The sequence below is a fragment of the Tachysurus fulvidraco genome, chromosome 4 (assembly GCF_022655615.1).
Source record: "Tachysurus fulvidraco isolate hzauxx_2018 chromosome 4, HZAU_PFXX_2.0, whole genome shotgun sequence".
NCBI lineage: Eukaryota > Metazoa > Chordata > Actinopteri > Siluriformes > Bagridae > Tachysurus > Tachysurus fulvidraco.
The window spans coordinates 2,115,888-2,139,748 of record NC_062521.1 but is presented as its reverse complement, the minus strand read 5'-3'; the positions used below and the strand labels follow the sequence as shown (position 1 = coordinate 2,139,748).

Genomic DNA, 23,861 nt, shown 5'->3' with positions numbered 1-23,861 from the left:
ATGCTGAAGTTTAGGGTGCCTTGGACATGAAATCTAAATGACCTGTACCAGACGCTGCACATTATTACATAACTAAAATTTCTAAATTAGACCCAGGGCATTGGATGGTCTCTGAATATCTACATACCTTCCATTGCAGCAGTTGTTGCCATGCACATCGATTAAATCTCATTATTAACTTTTGTCCCCTTCTAATTAACCTTTGTGTTCATTTCAAGTTAACGTTTAATTCCCATTCAGCCATTTCAATGGGAAATCCATCATGGAAGGGCATATCTTTAACATGGTTCCACATTACATGCCTGGTCTGTTTAGCTGGGAGCAAAACATAAAGATTACTCAGTGAATATACACCGGTTATAAACGGAAGAGTTACTCTCAGGCCATGTGTTTTTCTGGGAATGTAGACTGTGACTTCTAGAAAGCAAAGTGTAGGAGGAGAGGTACTTTCTTTCCCCTGTCAATCCCAGAGACACCAGTCGGACATCTTTGAGCTCAAATATATGGACAAGGGAAGACAGCACATTGTTCCAAGTGTGTTAACCTGGCCTGTGCCTCGGAACTAATATGAAATTTAAAAAATTATTGGAGGAAAAACATTGTTCACACTCCAAATAATGTTTTGACTTGATTTACACTCCAAGGTAAGATTTAACTGTTCTATTGACTTCCAGGGAAAGGAGCACGATCTATAGGAGATCTCCGTGTGATTGTTTTACCACTTGAAACAGTGTTTTGTTCTGCGTGGCTCATGTTACAAATCTACGATTCCTGTGAGTTCTCTCTGGAGCAATTATTTATTAGTTCTATACAATCATGAGACATGATTAAAATTAATTGTTCAGAAATAATGAAAAGTAACAAAAGAAAAAGAAAACATGATTTGTTGTGAATTTCTACCAATTATGTCTAACATTGTGTTCTTTATATGAATCAGGGATGAAATTCAAAGAAAGGTAAGTTTATGTTTGTTGTTAATAAATATTCTTTGCAACAAATGCCAAGTTTTAGTGCAGGGTCTGTCAATCAGTGAGCAGGATAAATTGCTGTATGTCTTTGTTTTAAACAGTCATTTTAAAGAAGAAAGCAGAGCAGAACCTGAGGTACGAAATCCGTAATCAGGAAAATCGCAAGTGGCTTAAACATAAAATTTCTAGCTATTATTATTATTATTATTATTATTATTATTATTATTATTAAAAAGGAAACATAAACTTATGTTCATCCTTATTTACCTGTATGATTTATCTTTGTAGATCGCTCAGGAGATGGAGGAGATGAACCCTAATCCTGAATGACCTGAGCTCCCAGAAATAATTTTGCTCATGTTTTGTAAGAAAATATCGTATCTTAGAAGAGCTTGTCGTCAGACACTGGCATGCACGGAATGGAGTTGCAGGTCTCCACCTACGCCCTGATACTGGTTCTCTTAATACTGGTTCTCAGCAAATAAATAATAATAAATATAAAGGTACACCACAACCAATTATTAACTTATCCGTCAGTAGAAAGTCGGACATAGATAATACAAAGAGAAGGAAAAATAGGGACAGAAAAGAGAAACGTAAGGTAAATAAACAAAGGAGTTTAGGAATGGTGGGTAGAATGGATGATGAAGGAAATGAATGGTTAACTTCCTGTTAATTAGATGAACCTTATCAATGCTATCCAACTTCAAAACCATGCTCTCATATTCCCATACAAAAGAAATGTGAGATTAAGGCTACAAATACCAGTAAACGTACAGCTAGGAGAAAAAGTCAAAGAGAAGCAAAAAAAAAAAGAGAATCAGTAAAACAGCAGATGAAATAAAACAACTGTTGAATAAAATAAAGAAAATGAAGCTTGAGGAATGAAGAGTTGGTTGAAGAGTTGAAAGATTTGAATATGAGTGTTTAGAAGAAGACACAAAGGGATCAGACGCTGTACCTAGACAGCTGGAAGAAGATTCCAAAAGAAAAAAGATTATAATGCGTTATTTTCAGAATGTTCAAGAAAATTCTGAAATGCTTTTCTTTTTCTTATAATCATCTATTCTCGTGTAATAGAGTTGATTAGATTAATATTGTTTATTTTACTGTAAACTTAGATGAAAAGCTGTTTCTTGTAGCGAAAGCTTATAAAGCCTACTGTATATTATTGGGAGTATCCGCATGCAAAGTGCTTCAAGGCCTGCTGTTGAAGTGAAGCCTTCTGTGTATTCGCGAGGAGTACCCTGCACACGCAGTGTTTTATAGCTTGCTATAATAAAGCTTATGACCATATATGGAAGTCTTAACCTTGAGGATAGAGAAAAAAAGACAATAGTAGCGCACACAGAGTCGACGGCGAAATATGTTTGGGAACCGAGATGTGTATGAAATAAGATGCTAGCCGTCTAAAAGGCACAAAGCCAACCAAACCTGACAGCCAAATCCAACTGGCCACAATAGGAATATATAAAAGCCTGCCTTGAATCACATTGTGCATGCATTCTATTGTAGACAGCCTTAGGGCATGTCCTACTTTACAGTACAGGTAGGTGCATCATGGAACAAAAGCAAGCTTATACTTGGAGAGTGTTTCTTGGTTTGTTATAATCTTTGCATCTTAATACCTTTTACTTATTCTAATACTGTTTGATTGAAGAAGTTTTTATTTGTAATTTTCTTTTTATTTTACATATATTGCACACACCTATTTGTATTACACTACTTTTAATTAAAAAAAAAAGGCCTCCCATTGTGAGGATCTTGAAAAGACAAAAAGGTCTAAATCTGCCTCCTTCATTTAAAGGGACACCTGCGTTCAAGGTAAGACCAACTTTGATAGTGTTTTCAACACTAACCCATTTCAGCTTTAGTTCAAATATTGGCACAGTCTAATTTTAGGTTTTGTACTGCCATAGGTTTAAAAAAAAACACAAAAAGTCAACCATATGAAATCACACTATGAAAAACATAGGTTAATAAACCATGCCCACGTATCAAGGTTAATAAACCACGCCCACTAAATCAAGGTTAATAAACCACACCCATGTTTGTCTGCCTGTCTCACTGCCCATGTGTCTGACTGTGTTTCTCTCTGCCCATGTGTCTCACTGCCTGCCTGGCTCTTTGTCCATGTGACTTACTGTGTGTCTCACTGTCTGACTTTTTTCTGCCCATGTGTCTCACTGTTTGTGTCTTTGTGCCCATCTGTCTGTCTTTGTTTCTCTGTGTGTCACTACCTGCGTGTCTAACCCCTTCAGAATGAATAAATTCAGACCTGAGTGCATGAGTCTGTAGGACACAATTCTAGTCTGTGTTTTTTACCAGCAGGTGGCGTTAATTGCCTTCTAGGCAAGTTTGTAGGAAGCAAAGTTTGCAGACTGAAAATCCTTCCTGAATGTATCCAGGAATCAATGCAAGATAATGTTAAGAAGTGATATTGTTCTTTTTCGCACTCTTACAGGTAAGTGTTTACTATACAGTATATACTGTACCAAGTGCGAGATGTTGTCATGCAGATGTAAATGTAATGAATAATAAGCTATGGATATGTCATAAAGCAAGTAACAAAACTGTCTGACTTGCACAGACTTTGATTTTGTTATGATTGAGGGTTTCTGTCTGACTGAAACAGGGTTAATAGAAGTAGAAGAAGAAAGTCTTATTTTCATTTTCCACACATCACAAGGGCTTCATAGACATAATATAACAGGTTATTCCCAGACACTGGCTTTGGTAAAGTAATATTATAATAATATGTAATGCGTACAACATTTTGAACAACCATTGCGTCCTTGCTGAATCTTGGCCAAATACTGTTTATAATGGTGAGCTTTTTTACTGCTCTAACTAACTTGTGCTCACTCCATGAGTGTTTTGCTGAAACAATTTGCTTAAAACACAGAAGAGCAACATTGACACTAAGTCAGGCATGTTTTTGACACCTTGAGTTAAAAAAAGTTTCACATACCTGCTCAGGTCATTGAAAAAAGCCTTATCACGATTTCTTTACCACACAATTTACAATAAAGGTGTATAACAGAGAGCAATATTTGTTTGTATTATTGTTTGTACAATATTCGAGCTTGTGATTCTTATGAATATAAATTAGTATGAATGTAGTACTGATTTGTGTACTGATTTTCCTACTTTTTAAATTCTATTCTTTATGAAAACTTTTATTTTGTAAATTATTAATAGTTTAAGGTGCATTTGTTTTTTATTTGAAATCTGGATTGCATGCTAACTTTTTGCTTCACTTTGTGTGACAGACCACCAATAATAGGAGTTAAAGTTTCTCTACTAATTGGATCTTTATCTGTACTTTAAACCGTACTGTACTGGATCATGTCAGTTATTCATTGCATACTACCAAATAAAAAAGGCAGGTGTATTCAGTTTGTATCTGTCTGAGTCTGACATGCCTCACTTTTTCCGTTTACTTGACTGGATTGTTTTGCTACTGTAAGTAAAACTGACATTTTTCTTCTTGTTCTTAGTGATTGCCTTTGCTGTTGGACATGAAGGTAGGGCTCATCAGTTTCAAAAGGTGTAACTGTGATTTTGTAAAAGCCAAATATCCACCAAAGGTGGTGGTTAACATCTAGACATGCTTTGTAGGGGTTGTGGGTCGCAAGTGACATCAGTGACATAATAAAAGGCTCTCAGGTTATCTGTTCCAGATGCTTGATTCTGTATAAGTTCTTTCCAGTGAGTCTTTAAAGAGCTTCAGACTTTAGGTTTGATTCTGCACTTTGCACTGTTCTGCTATTAAAATTTTGAAACCTGATCTCTGGTGCAGTGGTGGCTTGAGCAGTTAAGGCACTGGGTTGTTGACGAGAGGATCAGCATTCAAGCCACTGCACTGCCAAACTGCCACTGGTGGTCTCTTGAGCAATGCCTCACTATAATGGAATTTCTTTATAAGATTTCTAATAAAATTGGTCTTTGTCCTAGACCAATATGATAAAATGGGGCAGGGTTTACATTATATATTGTTGGTGAAGAAGCAGAGGTGGGATTAACATGGGTGTTTGCTCTATACATACATTTATTTGCTTTTTGATTTTGAGAATCTGAAATTGCATCTATGATTTTGCATGGATCAAGGTCTCTATGTCCATGGTCCCTCGGGTCCAGTTGTGGCCCAGCTGGGAGGTTCGGTTCTCCTGCCATGCTTTGTTGAAATCCCACTGCCTCTGGAAGGTCTGCAGGTGGAATGGAGAAGGAAGGATTCCGATTCTCTAGTCGGTCTCTTCCAACAAGGAAAAAGTTGGCCAGATCTCCAGAGTCAGATGTTTAGAGGCAGAGTGGACTTTTTTCCACATGAGCTCACAAAAGGGAACTTCTCCATCTTACTCAAAAATGTGATTGAAGAAGACGCTGGAGGTTACAGATGTAAAGTAAATACAGCCCAAGACTCCAGTGAGGTCATAATGGAAGTTAGTAATATCCGTAAGTAACCGTCTGTCCATCTATCTATACAAATACAGTTACAATGCAAATAAAGCACATCACAAAAATATGATCAACAGTCAGATGCATTCTTTCTTTTAGGGAGTTTTGTGGTGACTGGGTCAGACCGAGCCATCTTTGCCCCTGCGGGTCACGACATTGTACTGAATTGCTCTGTAAATTTACATGTACTAGCCAGCGAGATTGAAGAAGTGACCTGGAAAAAAATGGGCAGAGAGAGAGAACATGACATATCTGTCCTGCTTTATCAAGACAAGACGATCTTTACAGACTCCTCACATGAGAGATATTGGGGGAGAGTTGATTTATTTTCTTCTGAAATCCCGAAAGGAAACTTCTCGCTTAAGCTGATGGATGTAAAGTTTGAAGATAAAGGAGAGTTCATGTGTGAGGTCCACACCAGGAACATGTCAGGACGTACCAGTTTGGTTCTGCAAAGAATTGGTAATACCTCTTGTTTCTTTCCCATTCGGATATCTGTATCATAGGGACAGGTGTGCTATTGCTCTTGAACGTCAGGCATGTGGCCAAAAACTGTGGTTTGAAAGCCATAGATGCATGCTGACACGCTTGTATCAAATGTCCTCTCATACGTCTGAGGGAGTAGATCTGATGTATAGACATTGTTTCCACTCAGTCCACAAAGTCAGGAAATCCCATTTGGGAATGTACACATCAAGCGGAATTTACAATTTGCGGAATGTGCAAATTCCCAAAATGATAAAATGAGACTGGGGAAGAAACAGACACTATATAGATTTGCTGCCTCCACAGGGATATTTTTGACAACTAACTAATCCTCACACAGATACCTGTCAGAATGCTCAGGAGTCATCTCTCCATTTGAATGTATGTGAAATTCCTGATCAAATTTCCCACATACACACTCGGTAAGCAGGATCCAACAGACCATAAACAGTACAAACTACTGCAGCCATGTTGCATTTTTTTGCATAATTGCAAATGCATTATGGTTGCGACAATACCCTCGACCCATTTTGCTGAATTCCATTATGGGTCAAATATTATCACTTGGCTGACTAAGGAGAATTGCATTATGTGTATTTTAGTGATGTCATCTGCATATTTGCATTTGCGTTATGGGACTTTTAAAATCAAATCAAATATACAGGGTACAACATGCAGTGAAATGCTTTTTGCATCTGTCCGGTATATAAGCATAAATATGCAATTTAGGTTAAAATCACAAGCCTATTACATCACTGCGGCTAAATCATTATGCCAGTTAAAATGCCTCAGAGTTAAAACTTCTGCTTTATCATTGCATCACTACAGGTTTATCGGCACTTCATGTGTCCATATTGGTGTTGTGCTCTGTTGCACTGGTGCTTTCAGTTGGATTGTGTGTTCCTGTTTTCAACAAGTTGAGAAGGAAAGGTACTTTTACAGCACACTGTTTATATGCTATGGGAAAATTGTCTTGCAATCATATCTATATATGAATCATTTTTCTCCCAGTTACTAACAGGAAATACATGACGATGTACGCTTTGCTAACTCTTTGTCCAAATATCTGCATCTGTGTTGCTTTTGGATTGTGGTCATCAGAAGGTAACTTAATGGCCAGTTATTTGCATTTCCAACAGATTTGGGACTTCGCATATAATAAATGTCGGAATTTTGCTTTGATTTCCTACTACAGGGATTTTCTCAGAGATCGTCGCTTGTTCAGCTGTCAGTATTGGACGGCCCATAATGCTGATAAAGACCGCACCTTATCTTGACAGATTACCCGGTAAGTGCCATTTAAATATTTTGGTCACTACATGCTTTGTATAAAACTACATTACGTTTAAATATAACAAGTAACCTTGCTAATTTATTTAATAGAGCGTGTGCAGAAATATGTGAAAGCTTTGGCTGTACCTCTTTACTACTTGATACCAGCAGTGGCTTCATGTTCACGTAAGTAAAACCTTTCATGTGAAATAAATCCATCGTTGCTATTCTGATAATGTTGCTAACGAGTATAAAGAAATCTATATGGAAATTGTGTATATAATTTGAATTATAGAAGTAGAAATGTTCCAGTAGAATACCTTAGTCTGCTTTACATGAGAGAACAAGTTTGTTGCCACCATTTTACAAAAAAATGAGGGCTGTGTTGATTTAAGTGGTTAAGACTTTGAGTTGTTGATTGGAAAGTCGTAGTTTAAGCTTTATCAACTCCAAGTCGCTACCATTAGACTGTGAGCAAGGCCACTAACCCTATCCAGGGGTGCCGCACATTGCTGGTACAGTATATGCGAAGAAAGGAATTCCTCTGTTCTGTAAAGTATGTATGTTAATAATTAATGAATGAATATTGAATAATTAATCATATTTATTATTGATTTTCTTTGTTTTTACTTTACTTTTAGTTTTTTTTGATAATCTACTTCAGGCCCAGACAGCATATGAACATATGAAAACATTAATGGCGGTGGTAATATCCGTGTCAGTCGTCGCTGCTGTCGTTTTAGGTAAGAATCAATTTGCATTGTGTATCTATTTCATTATAGTGTTCAATAAATTAACCTTCATCTGGATTTCTGAAAAATAACCCATTCCAAATTGTTCATTCTGTAACATAAATATGCTGGTAAGAGAAGTTTAGATTTAAAGCTAGCCTTTGTGTACTTCTCTGCAAAACTGAAAATAAAATATAACCAGTAAAACCAATTACAAAAAGTTCCCATTTATTCTTCTGCAGCTGTTATTGATCTGAATATATTTTCGATTGTGTGCCTCGAAACCTTCAATGTTGCTTTGCTTGCTCTTTTCATCCATCAATCTAATAACGCTAATTTTGGTAAGTTATTTTTATTGTATGTTGAAGTTTGGAATTGAAGTCTTAGCATGCTGCTTTATATTTATTGGTCACCTACTGCACATCTTTCAGACCTTTGTGCAATCCTTATTGTGAACAATCCATGCATCAACAAAATACCGATAGTTGCAACATTGCCACCTCTCATCATGGCACTGATGATGATTCTGTTTTTTCAAAAGCATTACTTTCAGCAAAAACCTTTTGGGTGTAAGTGTCCATCATTTGTTTTATATTTTAATATATAGTATTGAATATACTGTAGTACATTTCTTATATTTGGTACATGGAATAAGTTATTACATATTTTACTTTTTTACGGAATTTGTATTCTGTAAGTCTGTCAGAAATTGAGCGGATGTGAAACATGATGCATCTAATTTTTATTATCTCAGGTCTGCATATTGCTGTGGCATCTGTTTTTGTGATTTTGTTCAGCCTGCTGGATATATCATTTTTTGTGCTCATGGGATTTATCCTTCAAGATTTTACCAAAGGTAAGAAGCTCAGTAAAATTTAGGAAATCGCACATTGGATCCTGGTGAATTAAATATTAAAATTTTACTTATATACATTGTGTAATTTGTTGAGAACAAAAAGGATGTGGTGATGGACAATGGAAACCACAATCAACCCACTGGGATTTGGAATCGAAATCACACCAAAAATCTAATCAAAGTCTAATAAATGTTGCCTGAATATCATCATAGCAACTCATATAATACACAACTTATAATATAAGTCAGTACTGTACATGGCCACCACATGCCTGTGTACCTAAGCTTGCACCTGTGGGCATGGTGGATGTTTTCTGGGGATCTCCTCCCACACCAGGACTGGGGTATCAACGAGCTTCTAAACATTGTCTCCTGGACATAGTCGAGTAGTCTGTGGAATTGTGATTTAATTTTTCCCCATCATGTTTTATTCTAAATTCTTTATTCCAAATGGAACAGTGGAAAATTAATGAGTACCAATGTGTCTCACTTAATATAACCTCATATCATCTCAATATTATTAACCCAGTTTATGTATATTTATGTAAATGTATATTTAAAAACAAATGAATGTTCCTGGTTTTAGTATGGATATTTCCAGTTGAGTCGGTAATCTATATCATTGCGTGGCTAGCAGTGATTGCTCTGCTGCGAAGTCAACGACAAGGATGTTGCTCCCAACGGAAAGGGCTTGGATGTAAGTATGGTTCTCTCTAATAATTTGCAAATCCAGAGGAACTTTGACACCCTGTCCACCCCTGCATTTGTTTTAAAAGCTAGGTTGAACCTACTGTTTTAATGATACCACCTGTACTAATTTTTTCCAACTGAAAAATTCAACTCTTCAGTCTTTTAGTTCAGCTGTTCAAGACCCTTCTGAAATCAGAAAACTGTTAAAGGCAACCGTTTTCACACATTAGCAACAAGCCTTGAAGCAGAAACCTGGAGCAATCTATATATACTCCATCTACTACTACTATCTATGAGGGATCCCTATCAATCGCCAAACTTGCTTTTAGATATAATCTTTACAGTAGATCCTGAGTGGAGCCGAGCAGGCAGCTAAACTTGTAACATTGCCAAACCACATGAACTAGAAGGGGGCCTACTCTGAGTGTCTACCCAACTGCAAACTCCAGACAGAGAGTAAGGATCCTTAAACTCAAACCCCCTTCAACACCTCCAGCCAACCACCACACAACACCACCACCCCACTATCACCCAACAACTCAACCACCGACGCCACCACCCAACCAACACCCAACAACTCAACCACTACCCCACCCAATTACTCTTCTAGTAATTCTTATAAAGGAAGTCTATTAACGTTATCATTTGTAATTTTCAAAGTTCATTTTGAATTATATTAAATGTTTCTTTTTCTATTGTCAGATTTGTGTTGCGTTGTCATTGTCTTGTTTCTAATCAGTGCAATTGGTGCACTCTGCCTTCATTTTGCTATGGAGGCCTTGGAACATAAAAAAGGTACTGAATAACCTGAAGTACAGTTATACGCCTAAAACCTTTTACCTATTATAATTTCACTTATCTAACATTGTTTTTGTGGAACATTAAATAGACACTTTTCTCAGTTCAAAAGGTGGAGCTTTTTTAATTTACATGAAATGACTTGGTGATGCTTTTAGATCGTGCTGGATATGTGGCTTTGGTCATTTTACTCCATGTTTTAGCAGCAACATCGTTGTTCAAACATCCAACACATTTGCCTGGTGAGTATAAAAATCTCCTACGTATATTATGTTTGATTTCAAGGAAAAAAATAAAACATAGGTAATAAAAGATCTTCTTTATTTCAGAGTTTCTTCATGTTATGATCTTCATGTTTGGATCTGTAGGACTCGTTGTTGTAAATTCACTCGTTCTTGTCATGGAACTATTTCTAAAATCAGGTACCAGAACACCGCATCATGCCACGTTAACCGAAATATTACTATTAAGTTTGAAGTCAGTTGAATGTGCCATGGTTTGTTAGTAGAGCAGCAGTTTGGTTGGTCTTCCCATCCGGTTGCTGCTGTCAGGATTTTATTTTTAAATAAATCTCTGGTTAAATCTTGATCTAAATATATCCTTATTTCACCCGGTTGCCAGGTCATGTCCTGTGAACCGTCATGTGTTATGTCATCAGAACTGGAATCTTTTTGAATAAGCTTTTCTAAAAGTTTAATGTTTGTCTGTTAATATGCTGTAAGTATTCAATAAATGTGAGACTTATCTGTAGTAATGGCTTCTAGGGAAAGGAGCACGGACTGTAGAAGATCTACGTGTGATCGTTTTACCGTTTGAAACTGCGTTCGTTATGGCTTGGCTTGCTTTGCAAACCTATAGTGCATGTGAGTAATGTCTAAAGCAATTTATTTAGTTTCTGCACATTTATATATATATATGTGTGTGTGTTTGTACATATGTCATATATGTAATATATAAATTGTGTTTATAATTAAATGTGTTCTGTATATGATACAGGGATGAGATTACAAGTCCGGTAAGCTTTTTTGTTTGTTTTTGTTAATTTGTTGATCCCAGGTAAAACAAACAATTAAATTCGTGACTTTTCCACTTTGTTTTTGTTTAAACAGAATAAAAAAGAATTTTGAAGATGATAGAGTACCAGCACCTGAGGTATGGCACTTTCCTAAAAATGTTTATATTCAAAGATCTGATAGTGTGATTTTGATTTATTTTGCTTTGATTTATTGTTTAATTTTGAAATTTTAAATTATAAAAGACAATTGGGCTAATACACATAATCACACAAATGCTTCAAAAACATTTATCTCTCCTCCATTCCTTTAAAAAAAATAATAATACTATTTTGTACAAAAAAAAATCATTTATTTGTGTGGTCATATGACTTGTTTGTTTCTGAAATTCTTTAGGAAATGGAGGCTCTTCCTGTCCAACGTATCTGAGATCAATAAACTATGAATCTACATGGAATATTATAACCCACACCTCATCAGTGGATTATTGAAGAAACTGGCTATATGTTCTAAAGAAACATTGTGAAATTATCATAAATTTCCAGCTCATAAAGGACTAATGTTTGATTACTGTCCTGTTTCCGCCCTTATCACTCTAGTTCATTTCTGTTTTAACAAATGTTTACAGACATTTTATCCTTAACCATCTACAGTACAAGTAAGTTACTTCCATTTAATCCTAGATGTTTAACCCATTCCACTTTTTTGTTACCACTTTTCAAATTGCTTCTGTCTTGTATAGTAAAAGTAGTTTGTTGTTTAAGTCTTCAGTATATTGGACCCTTCACACTATAAATAAAGATGCTTCATTTTAACATTATGGAATAGCAAGTTATGTCTAAAAATGTATTTTTCTTTTTAAATTGTAATAAAGCAGATTTATGGATTTCAGACAAAGACGCCACATTTTCAACCTTTGTTCACTTTGTACTGCCATTAGTTTTCAAATTGCTGTAATTTTATTTTATGAAGAGAAATCCTTATCAATCTAAAATTAACAAGTCGATATTTTAATCTGGAGCTTTGCTGTGTATATCCTCTGTGGCCTCTGATTTCTTTTTCCATTTGAAATGGTCAGGTAGCAGATTTATGGAATTCAGAACTAAAACAAAGCAGACCTAATGTGTTTACATGGGTAACTGTTTTGTTGTTTGTTTGTGGAATTGAGTTGGGGTTTTTTTTTACTCATGCCATTACTGTATTTTACTACTGTTTGAATTCTTTGATATGTTTTTGACATTCATTTTAACCAAATAAAATAATTTCTGGACATATTTGTACTTATTATAAAACCTTTATAGCCTCACATTATGCACATGGTTCTAAAAGGTTTTATTCTCTTGTTGGTAGAATTGTGTGTTGAATTTATCATTGTTGTTTACTTGAGTTATTGGAAGAGAAATACAGTGGATATTAATATGGATTGCCATTCTACTGTAATATTTATGTCCAAAATAAAGCAAATACTGATGAGTATATTTCTCGTCTCATCTTTTTTTTTTTTTTTAATTATTTTTTGTTTTCAACTATTTTTTTTCCAATGAACAATAAATCTAGTCCTGCAGCATACCTGATAATGTTGCTGCTACTTCCTGGATTGGCTGCCAAATGCAGTTTACTCTTAATCAAAGTACCTTTTACTTCCTGAATAAACAACATATATATAAAATATAGATTAAAATATAATGTCTGCATGCAATTGGATAAAAAATGCCTTTCAGTGTATAATCCAATGTTATGTAGTAATTTGAATTTGATCCTAACCTTAACCCTCACTTTACTCCTAACCCCTGACCCCTAACACTACTTTTATGTATTGCATTCTTTCTTTTAGGTGGTCTTGTGGTGACTGGGGCAGACAAAATGGATATATTCACATGGGATCTACAACTTCTTCCATTAGACTTTATAACAATATCATGAGGTGCCTGGATCTCCGCTATTCTGTCAGGTCAACGACGATTCCCATTTCACACTGCCAGGAGGTAAGACCGTTCTGCACCCACCACTGCTGCTTCTGCCCATGGGATAGCGCTGAGGAGGAGGTCTTTAAATAAATGATTCCCTCATGGGAGACCAGCATCTGTTCATGGACAGAGTTTAGATTTTCATTCAATAATCAATTGTGTACGAGAAGAAGGTGGAAGACGTGGCAGCAGATTGCAATTCACAGTTCACTCAGCAAAGTTACAGCTTTAGTTCAAATATTGGCATAGTCTAATTCTAGGTTTTGTACTGCCATAGGTTTAAAAAAAACACTAAACGGCAACAATATAAAATCACACTATGAAAAACTGATGTGTGTTCAAACAAAGGTTAAGAAACCACTCCCACTTATCAAGGTTAATAAATGACGCCGACTTATCGAGGTTAATAAATCACACCCACTAATCAAGGTTAATAAACCACTCTCACTGTCTGTTTCTCTCTTCCCATGTGTCTCACTATCTGTGTGCATCACTGCCTGCCTGGCTCTTTGTCCATGTGTCTCACTGTTTGTGTGTCTGTCTTCCCATCTGTCTGTTTTTATTTCTCTCTGCCCGTGTGTGTCACTGTCTGTGTGTCTGACTGTCTGCCTGTCTCACTGACCGTGTGTCTCACTGTTTGTCCTTCTGTCTGCCCTTCTGTCTCCCTGTCTTTGTTTCTCTCTGCCCATGTGTGTCACTGTCTGCATGTCTCACTACCTGCGTGTCTAACCCCTTCAGATTGAATAAAATCAGACCTAAGTGTATATGAGTGCATGAGTCTGTAGGACACAATTCTAGTCTGTGTTTTTTACCAGCAGGTGGCATTAATTGCCTTCCAGGCAAGTTTGGAGGGGGCAAAGTTTGCAGATTGAAAAACCTTCCTGAATGTATCCAGGAATCAATGCAAGATAATGTTAAGAAATGCTATTGTTCTTTTTCGCACTGTTACAGGTAAGTGTTTACTATATACACCACGTGCGAGATGTTTTCATGCAGATGTAATGAATAATAAGCTATGGATGTGTCATAAAGCAAGTAACAATTATAAAGAAACTGTCTGACTTGCACAGACCTTGATTTTGTTATGATTGAGAGTTTCTGTCTGACTGAAACAAAGTTAATAGAAGTAGAAGAAGAAAGTCTTATTTTCATTTTCCACACAGCACAAGGGCTTCATAGACAGAATATAACAGGTTATTCCCAGTAACTGGGTTTGGTAAAGTAATATTATAATAATGCGTACAACATTTTGAACAACCATTGCGTCCTTGCTGAATCTCGGCCAAATACTGTTTATAATGGTGAGCTTTTTTACTGCTCTAACTAACTCGTGCTCACTCCATAAGTGTTTTGCTGAAACAATTTCCTTAAAACACAGAAGAGCAACATTGACACTAAGTCAGGAAGGTTTTTGACACCTTGAGTTAAAAAAAGTTTCACATACCTGCTCAGGTCATTGAAAAAAGCCTTATCACTATTTCTTTACCACACAATTTACAATAAAGCTGTATAATAGAGAGCAATATTTGTTTGTATTATTGTTTGTACAATATCCGACCTTGTGATTCTTGTGATTCTTTTTAAATTCTATTCATTATGAGAATAGAAATTATTAATAGTTCAGGGTGCATTTTTTTTATTTGAAATCGGGATTGCTTTCTAACTTTTTGCCTTACTTTTTTGATGGCGAATTATAGGAGTTAAATTTTCTCTACTAATCAGATCTTTATCTGTACTTTAAACCGTACTGTACTGGATCATGTCAGTTATTCATTGCATCCTACCAAATGAAAAAGTGAGGTGTATTCAGTTTCCATCTGTCTGAGTCTGACATGCCTCACATCTTCCCTTTTACTTAGTGGATTGTTTTGCTACTGTAAGTAAAACTGACATTTTTCTTCTTTTTCTTAGTGCTTGCCTTTGCTGTTGGACATGAAGGTAAGGCTCATTAGTTTCAAAAGGTGTAACTGTGATTTTGTAAAAGCCAAATATCCACCAATAGCAGTGGTTAACATCTGGACATGCTCTGTATGGGTTGTGGATCACATGTGACAGCAGTGACCTCATAATAGGCTCTCAGTTAGCTGTTCCAGATGTTTGATCATGTATAAGTTCTATCCAGTGAGCCTTTGAAGAGCTTTAGATTTTAGGCTTGATTCTGCACTCTGCACAGTTCTGCCATTAAAATTTTGAAACCTGATCTCTGGTGCAGTGGTGGCTTGAGTGGTTAAGGCTCTGGGTTGTTTATAAGAGGATCGGCGTTCAAGCTCCAGCACTGCCAAGCTGCCACTGATGGTCTCTTGGGCAATGTTTCACTGTATTGAAGTTTCTTTACAAGATTTCTAATGTCATCTTTGTCCTAGACCAATATGATAAAATGGGGCAGGGTTTCCATTATATATTGTTGGTGAAGTCTTAGAAGCAGAGGTGGGATTAACATGGGTGTTTGTTCTATATATTTATTTGCTTTTTTGTTTTTAGAATCTGATTCCCTTTTGCTCCTATAATTGCATGTATAAATTTGTATGGATCCAGGTCTCCATGTCCACGGTCCCTCGTGTCCGGTTGTGGCCCAGCTGGGAGGTTCGGTTCTCCTGCCATGCTTTGTTGAAAGCCCACTGCCTCTGGAAGGTCTGCAGGTGGAATGGAGAAAGACGGATTCCAATTCCCTAGTCGGTCTCTTCCAACAAGGAAAAAGTCGGCCAGATCTCCAGAGTCAGGGGTTTAGAGGCAGAGTGGACTTTTTTCCACATGAGATCACAAAAGGGAATTTCTCCATCTTACTCAAAAATGTGGTTGAAGAAGACACTGGAGGTTACAGATGTAAAGTAAATACAGCCCAAGAGTCCAGTGAGGTCATAATGGAAGTTAGTAATATCAGTAAGTAATTACAAGTAAATACCATTTAGAGTTTTTGTGTCTCTTTAATTATTCTTCAACTCATTTCTGTATTGCTGGATCCTAATCTTAACCCCCACCTTAACCCCTGACCCCTAACACTACTCTCCATTACTTTGCATACTCTCTACTCTGCTGCTTGTTCCTGTCTATGTCCTGTCTGCCCTGTCTATGTCATACATCACATCTTACACCTTAAGTTCAGGAGACATTTTAGTTCTGTGTATAGATTTTATTTATTACATTATTTCTTTCAGGTGGTCTTGTGGTGACTGGGGCAGACCAAAACATCTTTGCCTCTAAGGGTGAGGATGTCATACTGAACTGTTCTGTAGATTCACGTGTACCAGCCAGCGAGATCGAGGAAGTGACCTGGAAGAAGACAAACAGAGACCCAGAGATCCTCGTCCTATTATATCAAGACAATAAGATTTTCCCAGACTCCTCACATGAGAGTTATCACGGGAGAGTTGATTTGTTTTCTTCTGAAATCCCGAATGGAAACTTCTCTTTAAAACTGATGGATGTAAAGATGGAAGATAAAGGAGAATTCACATGTGAGGTCCACACCAGGAACATGTCAGGACGAACCACTGTGGTTCTTCAAGGTGTAGGTAATGTACCCGATGATGTCTTTCTGCAGAAGATGTTTAGATCTTCACCAGATGTTTATTATTCATGCTTTTTTACTACAGGTTTTGCTGCACTCCATATAGCGATATTGGTGTTGTGCTCTGTTGCACTGTTAATTGCAGTGGGATTTTGTGGACCTGTTTGTATCCTGCTAAGAAAGAAAGGTATTCACCAGACATAGTTCATTAAAAACATATTTTTCTCATTAAAATATCTAAATATCAATCTTTTTAGTTGCTAGCAAAGAGGGCATGAAAAGGCACATTTTTCTGATCCTCTGTCCAAACATCTGCATGTTTTTGAGTTTCTGCTTGTGGTCATCAGAAGGTAAATCATTTCCCTCTCTTTTTTATTATTATATGGCACCTTCCATGTTCCTGACTGTGGTTTGATTTATTTTTATAGGGTTTCTTGCTGAGATCATCACTTGTTCAACTGTCAGTATCATGAGGCCTGTCATATTGTTAAAAACCTCTTCTTATCTCGGCAGGTTACCACGTACGTCTTTATTTATTCAGTTGTTTGTTTTAGGATCGTGAGGAACATTGCTATGTACAGGTGCATTTAAAAAAAAATGTAATGGAAAAGTTTATTTATTTCAGTAATTTAACTCAAATAGTAAAAGTCATGTATTATATAGATTCAGTACACACAGACTAAAGTTTTTGGTACTTTAATTTGTTTTGATTTTGGCTCACATTTCACAAAAACACATCTATTCACTCTCTCAAAAAAATAGAATACTTCATAAGACCAATGTTGGCCTTCTGGAAAGTATGTTCATTTACTGTATACAGGTATGTACTCAGTACTTGGTTGGAGCTCCTTTTGCTTTAACTTCTGCCTCAATTCTGCATGGCATGGAGGTGAACAGTCACCACTGCTGAGGTGGTTTGGAAGCCCAGGTTTCTTTGACAATGGCCTTCAGCTCATCTGCATTTTTTGGTCTATTGTTTCTCATTTTCCTCTTGACAAGAGGCCATAGATTCTCCATGAGGTTCAGATCTGGTGAGTTTGCTGGCCAGTCAAACACACCAACACCATGGTTATTTAACCAACCTTTGGTGCTTTCGGAATGTGGGCAGTCCTGCTGGAAAATGAAATCAGCATCTTTAAAAAGCTGGTCATCAGAAGCAAGCATGAAGTGCTCTAAAATGTCTTGGTAAACTGATGCAGTGACTTTGGTTTTCCAAAAAACACAGTGGACCAACACCAGCAGATAACATTGCACCCCAAATCATGACAAACTGTATTGTAAACTAAACACATGAGCTTCTCCCACCCTTCCTCCAGACTCAAGGACCTTGGTTTCCAAATAAAATACAAAACTTGCTCTCATCTGAAAATAGGACTTTGGACCACTGGGCAACAGTCCAGTTCTTCTTCTCCTTAGCCCAGCTAAGATGCCTCTGACATTGTCTGTGGATCAGGAGTGGCTTAACAAGAGGAATACGACAACTGTAGCCAAATTCCTGTGTGTGGTGGCTGTTGATGCCTTGACCCCAGCCTCAGTCCATTCCTTGTGAAGTTCACCCAAACTCTTTTGTCAATTTTGCTTGACAAGCCTCTCAATGCTGCGGTTCTCTCTATTGGTTGTGCATCTTTTTCTTCCACACTTTTTCCTTCCACTCAACTTTCCGTTAACATGCTTGGATACAGCATTCTATGAACAGCTTCTTTGACAATGAATGTTTGTGTCTTACCCTCCTTATGAAGGGTGTCAATGATTGTCTTCTGGACATCTGTCAGGTCACAGTCTTCCCCATGATTGTGTAGCCTAGTGAACCAAAGTGAGAGACCATTTTGATGCCTCAGGAAACTTGTGCAGGTGTTTTGAGTTGATTAGCTGAATGGCAGGTCACCATATTCAATTTTTTTGAATTAGTGGGTTTTTTAAAATTTTGTTAAATGTGAGCCAAAATCAACACAATTAAAATTACCAAAGACTTAAACTACTTCAGTCTGTGTGTACTGAATTTTATACAATCCACGAGTTTCACTATTTGAGGTGAATTACTATTATTAAAAAATGGACTTTTCCATGACATTCTAACTTAGTGAGATGCACCTGTAACAGTTTTACATATTTGCCTTCAATAGAGCTGCTTTTAAGTGATCCTACATTTATACATCATGTGTACAGAACATGTATAAACAGCTCATTTATTTTATTTCACAGAGTGTTTACAAAAAACAGTGAAGGCTTTGGCTGTTCCGTTTTACCATTCAGCTATTTCGTTGGCCGGATTTTCAAGTATGTTTACACTGAAGTAGGCGTATGGCGCTTTAGTGCTCCTTCATAGTCCAAATGAAACTGATTTATTGACCTTTTCGTGCTACCATACAATTTCCTTCCTTGCTTGTTTACTTTCTTTCTTTAAAAGTATATTGTGGTAATAAACATTATCACCACTAGGGCTACAATATACTGTATATTAAAATCATAGTTCACTGTCTGGTTTTATCAGAAACTAAAAAAACTTTAAATCCAAGATATAAACAGATATAACCTGAATGCTGCTGCTATTCTGATCCATGTTAATGTGCTCTTTTTTTAATAGACCAAAAACAATTTATTGTCTTGCAATTTGCTCTGGTACAAGAAAATTATTTCCTAATTATTGCTACACTGTGAACATATCAAGTAACTGATTAAGCATTACTCATTAACAACAGTTCTTTCATTTCCTTCATTTTTTCTTTAACAAGGTACACAAAAATAATAATTGTTCTTTTTTCCAATCTTTTATTTAGTTTTCTTTGAAAATTATAAAATACGTGAGCTTCCTTTAACAGTGGCATTCATAATCGTAATAGTGGTGACTGTCATCAGTTCAAAAATATTAGGTAAGAAAGAATATACTTTACTATACTAAGCTTTTATGTGTCCTAATGCAATGTGCTTCTTTATAAAGGAGATGACATTTGCTTGGTTAATTTGCTTGGAATTATTTTAAATTAAAGAATTTTTTGGTTTGTTTTCCATGTAAGTGTTGTTCATGTTGCTTTTAATTCATCCCATAATTTATTCTCAGACTGTTGGCTTCTTTCTTGTGTTCCTTATCATTAGTGCATTGTGAAATCATTCATGACATAACAATCATCCACCCCCACCCCCTTTACAGAAAAGATCATTAAAGATTATTTTGAGCTTGTATGAACTTTCCACCTATCTATTCCTATGTATTCATACTGACAGGAATGTTCACTGGTCTTCCTTATTTTTATTTATTTATTCATTTTCATGAATAGAAGAATTCCTTTTTTTTTTTTTAACTAAATCATCTCCATCTTGATAAATTAAGTCTCTCAGGTTTTGACCAGTGTTGTGATTTGTGAAATTTTAGGGTTTGGTTTCTTCAGAGAATCATTTGCTCTGATTCCAAATGAGTTTTCCTATGGCCTATTTAATGAGAATTCATAAGGCTTATATAAAATATTACCGTTTTGTCGCCCAAATTTTTGTTTCTTTAATTTTTTTTAAGGTAAAATCATGCATTATTTTTGTTAAATCTGCTCCTCATTGTTCCACAGCTATCTACAGTTTCCAAATATATCTGACTATGTGTCTAGAAATATTCAACGGTACACTGCTTGGATTTATCATGAACACCACTAAAGTGTTAAATTGTGAGTGTTACTTAAAATAATACATACTGTAAGCTCAGAAGACAAAATGAAGTGTACCGAATGTAATCAAATTAATGGATTTAACCTGTTTATCTGTTAAATCTTCTTTAACTCCATACACACCTCCTGAAACTTTAGTCAGCACTGAGGTAATTTCACCTCCACTCATGGGGATGATGGTTGCCCTCGTTCTACAAAGTCACTTTTTTCAAGGGGAACCTTTTACACGTAAGCATTATAACTAATCTTGAAGTCGTTATAAACTGTATAGCTAGTGTAGAAATCAGAAGAGTCTCATTTTTTTAGACTAATTTATTTACTAGTTTAATGTGCTGTTGGTTTTGGTCACATGTGTGAAATATTTCCTTTTCTTTCTCAGGTGTGCATCTTGCTCTATCATCTGCTATTGTGATGATTTCTAGCCTCAGTTTCATATGTTTGTACATTTTTCTAGCTATTATGATAACAGATTATGCATCCATGGGTAAGTGTCTAATATATTATATAGAGTAAATAAAAAAATATTTTGGCTGTCTAGGACATTAGTAAGTTAGTAATGTAGTATCTATACACTAAGTCTCTCTAATCAGAAGAGATGTAGGCAGATGTTATGACTAAACCAGTGTCAAAATAAAATCTAGAGAAATGAATGGGTTCTGTGCTTTTATGTAAATAGACAAGCTTTGTTGGATTCATTGTTGGTCGAATGGTTTACAGTATTGTACAGTATGAGAGCCAGCGATGGCTGTTAACAGTTGTAATATGTGTTTTCCTTAGGTGGAAATATGCAAATAACATACGATTCTCCTGGTTCAGTTTTGTATTTCTGTATTATATTATATAGCAGACACCGTTATCCAGACTAACATTTACAATACAATGAACTTGTTCAAGAGAAAAGAAAAAAAAGAATAATGTGTTCGAGTCATTGTGTCCATAAAAATCTCTAGCACATTCTCAAAGATCCTCAGTATAAGCAGCGCTTAGGAAACCTCTCAGCTTGTACCTGAGACTATAGAGGCTTTGACTTGGTTTAGTGTATTACTATTTACTTCTCTATATAGTATTTTTAATATGGACTTTATTATATATTTATTCATCATTATTAAATAGTTTTTTGTTTGTTTGGTTCTGACTTTCAGGATGGGTGCTTTTGTTTGAGGCTATAATGTATATAGTTATTTGGATAGGAGTCATTTATCTATTGCGGCGTCAACGAGGACGGAATCAAGGATTCAGCTCTCAATGGAGAAAAATAGGATGTAAGTATGATCATATTTTATCAAACTTTTGTCATTTTAGGTTTTTTTCTATCATGCTCATGCATGCTTAAATTCTGTTCTTTGATTTGTTCTAATAAATTGTACAGTAGATTTCATTTTCATTCATTATTCTTTCTGGATAATGTTACACTGATTTAATTATGTAACTAACAGAAAATAATAGAAAGTAATAATAACAACAGAGGCAGATTATCACAAGATGTAGGTTATAGTAAAGCTGATAGTTATTAGTACAATTTACTTTATTTAGGACAATTGACTTTGTCTCTCTCATCGACTCTCATTGACTGTATGTTTTGATGATTCATGTCCAAATTTATTTCCCTTTTCAGATTTATGCTGCACTGTCATCGTCGCGTTTTTAATCGTTGCTGTTATTGCAATCACTTTCCATTATCTGAAACATTACATGGATGAAACAGGTGCAAAATATCCCAATAATTTGCTTCTAAATTCCTAGTTAAAACGGTACAAAGACTAAGATGAAAATCAGTTCAAGTATGATTTAAATTCTAATTAAATTCTAAAAAAATATTCATTAGTCTAAAATATTTTATAGATTTCTTTTGTATAACATATTTGAAAATTATACTTAAATCAGTAATGAAATAATGAACTCCTCATATTTTATAGTCAGTCATTTCCACAGTCATTATTCTTTGCTAATCTTAACAGTAAAATTACATCAAAATTCTTAAATTTCATCATTAATGAATTCATCCATTTGGTGATATCTTTAAGATGTTTCAGATCGTTCTGGATATTTTGCTCTGATCCCATTGATCCATGTTCTGATAGCAACTTGTTTGTTCAAACATCCTAAATATTTACCTGGTGAGTCGAGAAATCTATAGAAACTTGTTTATTCTCTTTAATGTGCATATTTTATTATATTTAGCATATTAATAAATATGTTCATTAATATCAGTATGTTCTGAATGACAGATTTCCTTCACATGATGATCTACATGTTCGGAGCTGTAGTTCTCAGTACTGTCAGTGCCTTCGCTCTCGCCACAGAACTGATCCTGAAAGCAGGTATTTTATGGTTCTGTCACAAACAGAAAAAAAATGTGTTTGATTAAATAATTGTGTAGCACTCCTATCCCACCCTTTACGATAAGAGCACTCTGGGTTCGTTAACTAGATCCAAAAAGAACTTAGGCAAGTCACAAATCACAGTATACTATATACAGGGAACATAATACTTAAATAATCATTTGGTAAAGTACATGACAAAAAGACGAATAGAACAATAAGCATTTATTATTTAACAAACTACTTAGAATTCGTAATAAGTTTACTAACTTGAACCTTACTAATATCTTTCACTGAAACATGTTATGGTCATGGCCAACTTAGTAAAACAAACAGAAAAAAAAACATGGCAGGCCTGGACGATGCTTGTGAGCGTTGTGGCGATAAGCTCCCCCCCCCCCCCCTCTTCTTTTTAATCGGCAAAAACCACGAAGAAAAAAAACTTAGACTCACAGTCACTTTGCAGTCTCGAATCCAGGGTCAAAGAAAGTATAATCCACTTAGTTTACTCGGACATAGCTTTGGTGATACATGAAGACATGAGCACGTTTTCCCTCAGCGGCAAAAGAAAGTTCGGGAACACTACCTACTGTATAATCCATAACAAACTGGACGCTGTATCCTGTAAAAAGCTAGAACAGAAACTATTTATAATATCGTGTCTCTCCAGCACAAAAAAAAAAGTCTGACTCTCTCTTCTCGTCTTCAATCACCATTACGACAAAGACCCGCCCCCATCCAATCACACACATCAAAATTAACAGCCCGTAACAGCAATTACAGAACCATAACAAAAAATTCATTCATCATATATATATATGTCACATACAAAAACAATGTTGTGTTCTAAACATAATATCCAAGCAGGCTACAATTGTCTTGAATATTATGGAAGATCAAAGTGTTACATTGATTTTTTTTAGCACAGACATTAACTCAATACACATTTCACATTGCTTTCATGTATCAACAACAATGCATGTGTATATATTGTTTTATTGCATTATTACATAACTAAAATTTCTAAATTGGAACCAGGGCATTTGATGGTCTCTGAATATCTACATACCTTCCATTGCAGCAGTTGTTGCCATGCACATCGAGTAAATCTCACTTTTTTTATTAACTTTTGTCCCCTTC

At 35.8% G+C, this 23,861-nt stretch overlaps 1 protein-coding gene across 4 annotated transcripts in view; it reads left to right on the top strand.

The window, feature by feature from the left end:
• Nucleotides 1–23,861, top strand: part of LOC113655246 — a 55,365-nt gene that overhangs the window by 30,117 nt on the left and 1,387 nt on the right. The window contains exons 1-20 of one of the 4 annotated variants that reach the window (XM_027165653.2): nucleotides 3,267–3,432; nucleotides 4,469–4,495; nucleotides 5,079–5,423; nucleotides 5,526–5,888; nucleotides 6,741–6,842; nucleotides 6,924–7,016; nucleotides 7,108–7,200; nucleotides 7,296–7,370; nucleotides 7,826–7,927; nucleotides 8,158–8,256; nucleotides 8,347–8,484; nucleotides 8,670–8,771; nucleotides 9,358–9,468; nucleotides 10,164–10,256; nucleotides 10,418–10,501; nucleotides 10,589–10,681; nucleotides 11,024–11,122; nucleotides 11,256–11,274; nucleotides 11,369–11,411; nucleotides 11,669–12,750. In XM_027165653.2, the coding sequence (XP_027021454.2) occupies nucleotides 3,393–3,432; nucleotides 4,469–4,495; nucleotides 5,079–5,423; nucleotides 5,526–5,888; nucleotides 6,741–6,842; nucleotides 6,924–7,016; nucleotides 7,108–7,200; nucleotides 7,296–7,370; nucleotides 7,826–7,927; nucleotides 8,158–8,256; nucleotides 8,347–8,484; nucleotides 8,670–8,771; nucleotides 9,358–9,468; nucleotides 10,164–10,256; nucleotides 10,418–10,501; nucleotides 10,589–10,681; nucleotides 11,024–11,122; nucleotides 11,256–11,274; nucleotides 11,369–11,411; nucleotides 11,669–11,701 (2,154 nt within the window). In that variant the 5' untranslated portion in view covers nucleotides 3,267–3,392 and the 3' untranslated portion in view covers nucleotides 11,702–12,750. Of the gene's footprint in view, nucleotides 1–3,266; nucleotides 3,433–4,468; nucleotides 4,496–5,078; nucleotides 5,424–5,525; nucleotides 5,889–6,740; nucleotides 6,843–6,923; nucleotides 7,017–7,107; nucleotides 7,201–7,295; nucleotides 7,371–7,825; nucleotides 7,928–8,157; nucleotides 8,257–8,346; nucleotides 8,485–8,669; nucleotides 8,772–9,357; nucleotides 9,469–10,163; nucleotides 10,257–10,417; nucleotides 10,502–10,588; nucleotides 10,682–11,023; nucleotides 11,123–11,255; nucleotides 11,275–11,368; nucleotides 11,412–11,668; nucleotides 12,751–13,702; nucleotides 14,191–15,150; nucleotides 15,178–15,774; nucleotides 16,120–16,394; nucleotides 16,752–16,832; nucleotides 16,935–17,004; nucleotides 17,098–17,175; nucleotides 17,269–18,949; nucleotides 19,025–19,524; nucleotides 19,618–20,304; nucleotides 20,401–20,538; nucleotides 20,629–20,779; nucleotides 20,885–21,542; nucleotides 21,663–22,015; nucleotides 22,106–22,424; nucleotides 22,518–22,628; nucleotides 22,722–23,861 lie in introns of those variants that run through there. The other 3 variants (XM_047812872.1, XM_027165659.2, XM_047812873.1) reach the window with 3 other exon arrangements.